The sequence below is a fragment of the Sipha flava genome, unplaced genomic scaffold, assembly GCF_003268045.1.
Source record: "Sipha flava isolate LNK unplaced genomic scaffold, YSA_version1 18534_pilon_pilon, whole genome shotgun sequence".
Lineage (NCBI taxonomy): Eukaryota > Metazoa > Arthropoda > Insecta > Hemiptera > Aphididae > Sipha > Sipha flava.
The window spans coordinates 1-11,133 of record NW_020272330.1 but is presented as its reverse complement, the minus strand read 5'-3'; the positions used below and the strand labels follow the sequence as shown (position 1 = coordinate 11,133).

Genomic DNA, 11,133 nt, shown 5'->3' with positions numbered 1-11,133 from the left:
AAAAAAAAACATATTCCGAAGGCGGGGCGTTTGGAGATGAAATTGATGGTGTACGATCTTATAGTCTTCAAGATAAACTTGACTCAACAAGTTATACAGATTCCTATTTCGTTAAGCGGATGGAGGGAAAAGATTTGACCATTTCCTACTTACAAAAATATGGTTTTACAATACCATTGTTGTTTAATGATAAGGTAGGTCTCGGTTTACGCGTTCCTACTCCTAATTTTTCTGTAAATCGTATTATTACTTATGTGGGTTCAAGAAGAAAACTAGATGTAACTGATGTAAAAACTCAAAAGAAGTTTAAAATAAATTTTAAGAGATGGGGAAAATATTATCAGGAACCAATTAAAGACAAACTGTTAAATGTAAATCCACTCGAGTTCAGCAACACTAAGCTAGAAAAATATGTAAAAAGTCCCAATATTGTGCGAGAATTGGATTGGGTTGATTGTGTTTGGCCCAGACATTTTAAAGGAAGTCAAACAAAATCAACTAATGTAAAATATGGTGGTACGCCGTATCCAAAGGTACAAAAGTTTTGTTTGATGTCGGTTAAAGGCTGTTATACAGATTTTCACATTGATTTTGGTGGTGCATCTGTCTGGATTCATATATTTAAAGGGAGCAAAGTGTTTTGGATAGTTCCTCCTACGGATGTAAACATTAGTCTGTATGAACAATGGATATTGTCTGGCAAACAGGGTGACACATTTTTCGGAGATACTGTTAAAGAATGTGGACGTGTAACATTGAACGCAGGAGATACATTTTTCATACCTACTGGTTGGATTTATGCTGTTTATACTACTAAAGACTCTATAGTATTCGGAGGACACTTTTTACATTCCTTTGGTATTCAAGAACAACTACGTGTCGCAAAAGCTGAAGAGTCCACCAATGTCCCTGAAAAGTTTAGGTATCCCTTTTTTATTGAAACGCTGTGGTATGTTTTGGAACGTTATGTTTACTGTGGTTTGGGTATATCTCATTTAACTGAAAGTGTTGTACCTCCTCCAGCCCCAGTTGGATATATTCATTTTAGTTTACAGGAGATTTATGGTATTTATGAAATAACAAGATATTTACATGGTTTACCGTCTTATGGAAAAAGAGTTCCTCCTTTTGTCAAGAATCCTAGTGAATTAATAAAATATGGATATTCTGTTTATAATACACATATACATGACCAACCTGAAGATGTCATAAGTGGAAAACTTATTCTTCAAATGCAAGGAGACAAAGAAAGAAAAAAAAGGTCTCATAATAGTGCTGGAGACATGAATAGTAAAATGAAGATCCGTAAAACAGGAAATGCGAATCCTTCGGGCTGTAGGAGATCATGTCAATGCAAGAGACCAGAATGTGCCAAATGTTTTTTTGGCATCAACAGGTGGTTGATGCCAAATTGATGTATGTATGTATATATGAATTGTATAAAAGTTGTATAAAAATTGTATAAATGTTCAATAAATATATAAATTGATAATTACACTGTTTTATAAATGTAGTTAAAAGCGTTTGATTCCTTTTTTTTAAATTACATATTTTTTCTTATTAATTATTAGTTATTTTAAAAAAAGAATCTTTATGTTTCAAGTATGAATTGCCAACAGTTAAATATTTTTTGAGTATATTTCCTTAATTAAACAATTTTGATCGTATCTATCAGTAAAAAAAAAAAAAAAAATATTAACTACATACAATACAAATAATTAAAAAGGTCATTTTTACTTAATTGTGTTAATATATTATATATATTAACACTTATATTATTATATTATATATATTTCTATTTTTATTTATTAACTCATTTTAAAAAAATATTTTTTTTGTATAAACTATAAGATTTAATCGAAACAATAATAAAATTACTATTTTTTTTTTAAACCATAATTAATATTTATTATTATAATAAAATTACAAAGAAACTATTTTTCACAATAAAAATACTATTATATACTTTTATATTTAGCTGCATATGTGTAGCAAATTAATAAAATATTAGGTATAGGAATGCTAAAAACCCTGGAACAATGTAGTTTTAGGTCGTGGGAGCAGTTGCCCCAGTCAAGTTATGTAAGTATGTATTTTAATAGATTATGAAAATAAGATATTATGACATAAAAATAATACAGAACCAATAGAATCAACCGAATACCAGCTTGAAAAAAAAATAAAAAATAAAATTGAATGGAACTATAACCCGCTCTTCAAAAACATATAGGATATATTTATTTTATTTTTTTAAACTACATTATTTATAAAGGGTTTAATCACAATATAATTATACTTCAGATTTACGACTGTAGTATTGATTTATTTACTAATATAAAATAATAAAGATTTAAGATAAAGAAAAGAGATAGTATTATTTTTTTTTTTCATTCTAAAAGTGTGTTTTATTTAAGTAAGTAGTTTATTATTAAATAATGCCTTATTGTTTAATGTAAAAAATTATGTTAAAAATAAATTTAAATGTTTACCTATATGCAATTTTATTGATTTTATATACACTTGAGATGAATTTTTAATTCAAAACCAGTTGTATTTTACAAATATAATAATACTTCTTATTTAATTATTCTATATAGTAACCATTCATTTATTTATATATTAATATGCAATTATTAATCATTTACTAATTTTTAATCTTATTTTAATTTATTATTATTTTATTATGATTGACAATAATTTTTTGGCTAAACTATTGTGCCTTATTCTTAACCGCAGGTAACTCTCAATGGAGTTCCAATTCCTTCTTCTCCCACAGTTAAATACTTGGGTATTACAGTAGATAAACAACTAACATGGGCCCATCTTATAAAAAATTATGAGACTATGAGAGAAAAATTAATTAATGATTCCCTATATTTATGTAACAAAATTATACTCTTCATTCAAATCTGAAATTAAAAACTATTAATGAAGGAACCGAATACTTCTAAAAAAATTCCAAGACCGTCTTTCTTTGCGCTCATATCCCTTGTTTAAAATCCTTCACCCCTACCAATTCCAGATGGGCTTTCTAAAACATATTTTCATTTTGATCAATTACTAGTATATTAATTGGTATATTTTCAATTTATACAAATGTGATAGTGAATGCTGAGTGGGTGTTAAGTAAACTGCGTAGACTGTAGATGCTATTGTCCATCTGTCAATGGAACTGTCCTAGAGAATGTATTATGACTTAGTACGAGTGTGTTAACATAACTAGCTAGTTGATAAGCATTCTTCACTACTGTTGAACAAGTTACTACCTAATAAAAATATTAAAACTCTTCTCCTGAAAAATCAGTATAAGGATTATTTAGTGTTCTACTACTACATTACATATATTTATTTGTACCGATACAATATGTAACTGTACAAGCTTAAATCAACACAATATTTGTTCATGTTTTTGACTTTTTGATTCAAAGTGTTCACAGAAAACACGTTTCCATATGACTGTTCAAAACTAACTGATTGACAATCTAAAAAATGTAACCCAAAATATAATAAATAATTTATTTTTTTGCTTCAATTAAATCTGAATTTGTATGTTAAAATATAACTAAATTTCATTTCATCATAATTACTAGAAAATATTGCTGGAGAAATGCTAAACATAGATTTTATTGCAACAGTAAAACCTATAATAAATGTTTTTTTTTATCTGACTTATACAAGAATTTTCCTCAAAACTTGAATTCATATTAATAATGTATAATAGGTATTATAACTTCTTTTAAAATTTCAATATTTTTTTTATAGAAAGTGATAGTTTAAAACCTTTCAAAAAATAACTTTTTGAATTTAAATGTTCAATATATTTTGTCCATTACTCGACAATATTCAATTGTACCGTCAACATTAGAAAATGTTGGAAAGTTAATTTGTTTCAAAAACTAGCGCATCTGCTGTTGATGCACTGAAAGTGTGTGCTAGATATTTAACTTTCATTTAATTATTTCTCCAGTTAATATGATACATGGATAACTTATCAGAAAATCAAAGAAAAAGTCATTTTGAACAGTATTAAGGTTAGAAGTATGTTTCCAACGAATAATTCCTATATTTGATTCTAATATACCACAGTTTCCTAAAATGTTTCTAGATAATTTTAAATTATGTCACGGATCTGACACATAATACACTTGAGATTTATTTATAGGATAAAAAAATATGATATAATGTCTTTTAATACATATCTACATTAATTTTACATCCTAAAATTGTCTTCTCTGATATATTTGTGTATATTCCATCGCATGTAATCCCCTATATACCTATATCATAAGTAAGTTTCAATGCAGTGTTGATAATTTCAGCCTGTACATGAGATTGGATTTTATTTTGAAAAAAATAACCAATTGAAAATTTCCATTTTCCATTTAAGCTTATTAACATAAACACTAATACTTCTGTAGCTTCCACTTGATTTCCATCGAGTTGTAGATCATTACCAAAATCACAGTAACCAACAAATATATTATCTTTATCATTCCAGATTACCCGTCTTCTTATAGACATTGCATCGAAAGTTAAATTAAAATGCTTGTCTTGTGGATGTAATGTATTTAATGATCTCAAAAATTCTTGGATAAATCCTGGTTCTCCATTTACAGAAGAAGTCTAACTTTTAATTGATTTTTTATGTGGAAGTGCTAGTACAGATCTATAAAAAGAGATATTTTTTAATGAAGGTTATGCCACAAATACACAACAACCTATAGAAAACTTAAATTACATAGGTAACAATATTTTAAGTTATTAATAATATACAACAGAAGTCATCAAATAATACTTTTGAAGGGTGGGCCATATTAGAAATTATGGAAGTTTTCCAGAGCCAATAAAATGAATTTGGTGACGCCTGGTATACAATATTAGTAAATTATGTTATATATAATATATATGTATGTGTGTGTATGTTTATACATAAATCCATTTATAACAATAAAATACATTTTGAATTCATATTGAAAAATATTTGACATTTTATTCTATGCTGTAGTATTTAACAAGTAGTTAAAGCAATTACCAAAGCCTCTAATAATGCAATGAAATGATCCGTTTCTAAATTACTGCTATTCTGCACTACTCATGCTAAATCTCCATGGAGCATATATAGAATAAAATATTCAATACCCGATATAGAGTATTAATTAATAAAGCACAAATCTGCCATATTCATAAACCTTAGGAGAATAAAAATGCAAAGTTAAAGAAATTTTCAATTTTTTTAGTATACCGGCAACCAGTTTTTTTCGTGCATTTATTATTAATCATACTTGTTACAATTTCCTGAGATATGTTTTCAAATACTGGTTATCCGTATTGTACTTATTGCGTTTTGTAATGGGAATCCGCACACCAGTGGCCTATCCAGGATTCATTTAAGGGGGGGGGGGTGTTTAAAAATGTAATAGACTTATGGTAAGTAGGCGCTCTTTCTCCTCCCGTATTACATCAATAGATACCATGTATTTATATAAATTCTTATATAAATGTAAATTATTGTATTAAGACGGTATATGAAAAATCTACAAGTTGTATACATCGTTTATTAAAATTATACTGTATGTAAGTTTGCAGTTTGTTGAAATACGATAAAATACGGTTGATGGGGGGGGGGTATTCTAACACCCATATCAACCCCCAAAATACGCCCTTGCCTCACTGTAGCTGTAATTTGGCCGCAGTTAAATATTGCCTTGCCGTGCGATTTATTTGAAAACCGCAGCATTCTTGATCCACCGCGCAGCGGTATTTTCTATTGACATCCTTAATTTTTCCTCAAAATCAATGTTAGTACTTCAAATAAATTTGTATTACTATTTATTATTTTAAATTATCTATTTATTATTATATACATTATTATACTTTTAGATTATGAAAATATGTATAATTATACGAAATTAAAAATTACTATTTTTTATTCATTATTGACTAACTAACTTACTAATTACTAACTAATTTGTTTTTGTATGCTTTTAAGTGGATACCATGTATTTAAAATGAAGGTTAGTTTCATGTAAAAATAATCAATACAATATATTACATATATTTATTATAAATATAATATATGTATTAGTAAAAGTACTTAATATTACACTAACGTATTATATAGATCAATCGTCAATTTATCAAATAATATATCGTATTGCATAGGAATTAATTAACTAACTACATAATTATTTTATGTAATATATAAATATATTATGTTTATACTGGATACAAATTGTCACCGCCGGCAATGTGTTCAGTTCAGTGATTTTAATATCGCCACCACAATAGCGTGTAGGGACCTTAACCAGCTTTAACAGTTCAATTTTCAGTGTATTCTGGAGATAATTAAAAGGTTTCCTTACACGATGAATTATAATACGCAATATTATTTTGTATCTGACACGTATATTATGCATGGGTATTGTGCAAATAATTAATGGAGATTGTGCTTGTTTGAAATGTTTTCGGTTCAGTTGAATTCCAGTTATTATGGCAAAGCGCAATGAATACCACGGATTCATTGTCGAACTATTTCAATTATATATATCGTCAACACACAACTTTATGGAAAGTTAAAAGTACTATTAATAGCGATAGAAACCTAAGGAACGATACTTATATTAAATAGATGGCCTACCACAGTATTTTTAACATGGGTTTTCGGCGACAAAAACTGTTTATGCGGATTGCTAGTAGATAGCGCTGTATCAATGAAAAAATAATTTTTCGCAAATTCTAATCTACTAATTTATTAAATTTTAATATAATAATTATTCTTGTCTTAATGAGAATTTCCTCGGCGGTCGGATTATATTATAATTGTATCAAATGACGGACCACCGTTATCGGTGTTTATACCGAAATAAAATTCCGAATAATATTATAATTATAATATAATATTCGCTTTTCAAATCTAAATCTTTCTAAATCTAGCTCGCCCCGTTAAAATTATTAATATACCAATTAACCACCGAAGATATAATGATCTATGACAATAATATTATAAATTCATTTTTAATAAACCTGGTAAAGACAAATAATTTATCTTCCATAAAAAAAAAAAAAAAAACTATTTCCATTCCGTTTCCACCGTTACGTCTTCAGACCAAAGACCTAATAATGTTCAAATAGTAGGTAAAACAGAATATCAAATAAGTATAAAAACAAGCAAACACGATTAATGAAGGGGATAAGAATAACAATCTGGAAATTAATGTAGTCATATTTATTCAGTTTAATAAATATAGTTATGAACAGAAACTTAATAATAATATTAATTCAAATAAATAAATACTGTTGAAACAATACAAAAAATTATTTAATAAAAAATATAAAAAAAACAATGAATTATAATTTATATATGATGAAATATGATTTAAAATTTTCAATTTTGAAATTTTAGCTGTGATGTAGTAGAAATTATCTGAGTTTTATTAAATATTTTACGGATTAATAATTTTACATTGATAAATAATTTATGTTTTTTATCATTAACTAACCTAACCATTTAACCACTGGTTAAGTATAACAATCATTTTTATTTTGTAATGTTTTTTCAAAAATATCTATAATATGATATAATAATAATATTATATATAGTATTTTAATAAAATAAATGGTGGATACCTTAAATCCTATGTTATCATTTTTAAAAGAACTATAATTTTTATTGATTAAAAGAATTTGTTTTTTTCGATGAAATATTTGATTGAAAGTAAGGTCTTTCAATACTTAAAAGTGTGAAGATTGCCAGTTGACTTATTTTGGCGACTAATGTCATCAAAGTTCGTAATTGATTTTTTTATTAATTTAATTTTATAATGATATTATTAATATAATTACCTATAATTTATAAAAAAAATCATATTATAATCATACCTAATTCATAAATAATAATAATATTATTAATAACAAACTATATTATTTTCAATCATTCTTTATTGTATACATTCTCACGGTAATGCTTTTCATTATATATATTTACTTTAAAATTAAAATAAATAGTATTATAACATTTGTTTTTAGTAAATTGAACCGAGTCCGTAAACTACAATCAGTAAAGAGTTTTTATATAATCGTAAATATTTAAATACTATGTACATACTAAATGTGCTAAATTTTTTTTGTATAATAATGTACCCAGTTTACTAATTCAAACAAATATTTTTGAAACCATCAAACCCGACATTTACAGTTCATGAAATCCGTATTGGAAATTTTTAGTAAAAATCCAAAATGATTTTAAAATTGAATTTTTATTTTATAAATAGGTCATGATACATTTGTGAATACATTTCTTTTTTTTTTTTTTTTTTCGAATAATAAAAATACACTTTAATTAATAACTAACCTGTCCAATTGATTTGTTGAGTTGGAAATTCAATTTACATTAATAGAACAAATAGTACTTTATAATTTTTTTTTTAAAAAAAAACTGTTGGTAGTAAACAGGAAAAATTTCAGCAACAAAAAATTGCGAATAGTTCTGTTTTCGATTGTATTGTTAATATTTTTTTGAAAATTTTTTTTTTTTTAAAAATTATTTAAAAAATCTGTGGGTGGGGCTACAGCGCTCCTACCAAAACTTAAAATAACCTGTAGATTACCGCTACTCTTATATACCTTATTTTATTGTATCACATAATAAACAGTCTGGATGGACAAACAATTAAGATTATTAATAAGAATAAAATAATAAAATAATATTATTATTAATATAGAATTTTTTTTTTTTTTGATTCAACTGTTTGTTGGCATCAACCATCTGTTAATGCCAAAAAAACTTTCGCCACACTCTGGTAGCTTGCATATAAGATGTTTACAAAATTAATAGTGTTGCTCAAAAGTCAAAGATATTCGGATTTCGTAGACCATTTACGTTATCATAATTCTTATCACGCATGGTGAGTGTTGTTTGCATTTTGGAATATGAGACGGACATGATTCGCATCCAATCAAAAATGAACATAGACATATAAAAGAATGGATCGCGAATATATAGAGATACGCGAATCAATGATATTATTGTAAGAAAGAGCCAAGTAAAAATTACCAAAGCCGATATAAGTAAAAGTTTCTTTGGAGTATATTATACTCGCTCCAAATTGATAATATCGTATGAATCTTATATTATATACTTATATATGATCTAATGCAGCGGTTTCCAAACCGTGTACCACGGTACACGGTACATAAAAAATAGTTTATGTTTTATAGAATTTTTTCCCTTATTGTTTTCGTAAATACGTTATAGCAAATAGTGTAATATTTTCTACTATATATTCAGGGATTCTCATTTTAACCTTATAATATTGTTTTGTAATAATTTTAATCATAATATCAATAATTTTTATTTATTTAATTTGAAACGTAACTCTTTCTTTCTATCTTCACTAACCTATACCCCCCCCCCCCCAATCCACTTCCGTTCGACACGCTCGATCACATTTTTCGTAACGATCTCGACACGCAGTCACCACGCGAGGTTAGAGTGGGTGCGTGCGTGCGAGCGACCAATCGAACGGGCAGCGAGAGAAGAGAATCGTAGCGTGCGTCGGTGCGTGCCGGTGTGAACGTGTGTACCGCGTCAGTTATATATTATTGGTTATGGGTTTATAATTTTTATTTTACCGCTCTCATTAACTGTAATAGTACAATATTACTCGAAATATTAATAATTATTAATGAATAATAATATTATATTATGAATTTATCATCATGAACAATACTAAATCAGTAAAATATTTTAGTTTGTATAAAATGGTTACACTGCACAATCAGCTTTCTTTAAATTGCAGTGATAATGGCCGTTCTGTGTATCTCAACTGTCTATCAGTGAGTGTACTAGTGCGCGCACCGCTACCTTTCAACGTCGTCGGAGAGAAGGCGCAAGCGATTATTGTTCGAGAATGGCGTCGAATTCGCGTGACAACCAGCCCGGGAAAACTAACACTGCCGCTGTCCCGCCGCCGCTTCCGGCGCAGCACAAATATTGGACGAGAAGCAAAACTCGCAATGAAAAAAAAACATATTCCGAAGGCGGGGCGTTTGGAGATGAAATTGATGGTGTACGATCTTATAGTCTTCAAGATAAACTTGACTCAACAAGTTATACAGATTCCTATTTCGTTAAGCGGATGGAGGGAAAAGATTTGACCATTTCCTACTTACAAAAATATGGTTTTACAATACCATTGTTGTTTAATGATAAGGTAGGTCTCGGTTTACGCGTTCCTACTCCTAATTTTTCTGTAAATCGTATTATTACTTATGTGGGTTCAAGAAGAAAACTAGATGTAACTGATGTAAAAACTCAAAAGAAGTTTAAAATAAATTTTAAGAGATGGGGAAAATATTATCAGGAACCAATTAAAGACAAACTGTTAAATGTAAATCCACTCGAGTTCAGCAACACTAAGCTAGAAAAATATGTAAAAAGTCCCAATATTGTGCGAGAATTGGATTGGGTTGATTGTGTTTGGCCCAGACATTTTAAAGGAAGTCAAACAAAATCAACTAATGTAAAATATGGTGGTACGCCGTATCCAAAGGTACAAAAGTTTTGTTTGATGTCGGTTAAAGGCTGTTATACAGATTTTCACATTGATTTTGGTGGTGCATCTGTCTGGATTCATATATTTAAAGGGAGCAAAGTGTTTTGGATAGTTCCTCCTACGGATGTAAACATTAGTCTGTATGAACAATGGATATTGTCTGGCAAACAGGGTGACACATTTTTCGGAGATACTGTTAAAGAATGTGGACGTGTAACATTGAACGCAGGAGATACATTTTTCATACCTACTGGTTGGATTTATGCTGTTTATACTACTAAAGACTCTATAGTATTCGGAGGACACTTTTTACATTCCTTTGGTATTCAAGAACAACTACGTGTCGCAAAAGCTGAAGAGTCCACCAATGTCCCTGAAAAGTTTAGGTATCCCTTTTTTATTGAAACGCTGTGGTATGTTTTGGAACGTTATGTTTACTGTGGTTTGGGTATATCTCATTTAACTGAAAGTGTTGTACCTCCTCCAGCCCCAGTTGGATATATTCATTTTAGTTTACAGGAGATTTATGGTATTTATGAAATAACAAGATATTTACATGGTTTACCGTCTTATGGAAAAA

At 28.1% G+C, this 11,133-nt stretch overlaps 2 protein-coding genes across 2 annotated transcripts; both read left to right on the top strand.

The window, feature by feature from the left end:
* Positions 1–8: 8 nt before the first annotated feature.
* Positions 9–1,415, top strand: LOC112681093 (jmjC domain-containing histone demethylation protein 1-like; the record flags this gene model as incomplete). The annotated part of the gene is made up of 1 exon (XM_025551362.1): positions 9–1,415. A coding segment is annotated over one exon (1,407 nt), but the record flags the coding sequence as incomplete, so codon positions are not given.
* An 8,390-nt stretch (positions 1,416–9,805) lies between these two features.
* LOC112681092 (jmjC domain-containing histone demethylation protein 1-like) lies at positions 9,806–11,119 on the top strand (the record flags this gene model as incomplete). Its single annotated transcript, XM_025551361.1, has 1 exon — positions 9,806–11,119. A coding segment is annotated over exon 1 (1,211 nt), but the record flags the coding sequence as incomplete, so codon positions are not given.
* Positions 11,120–11,133: the final 14 nt, after the last annotated feature.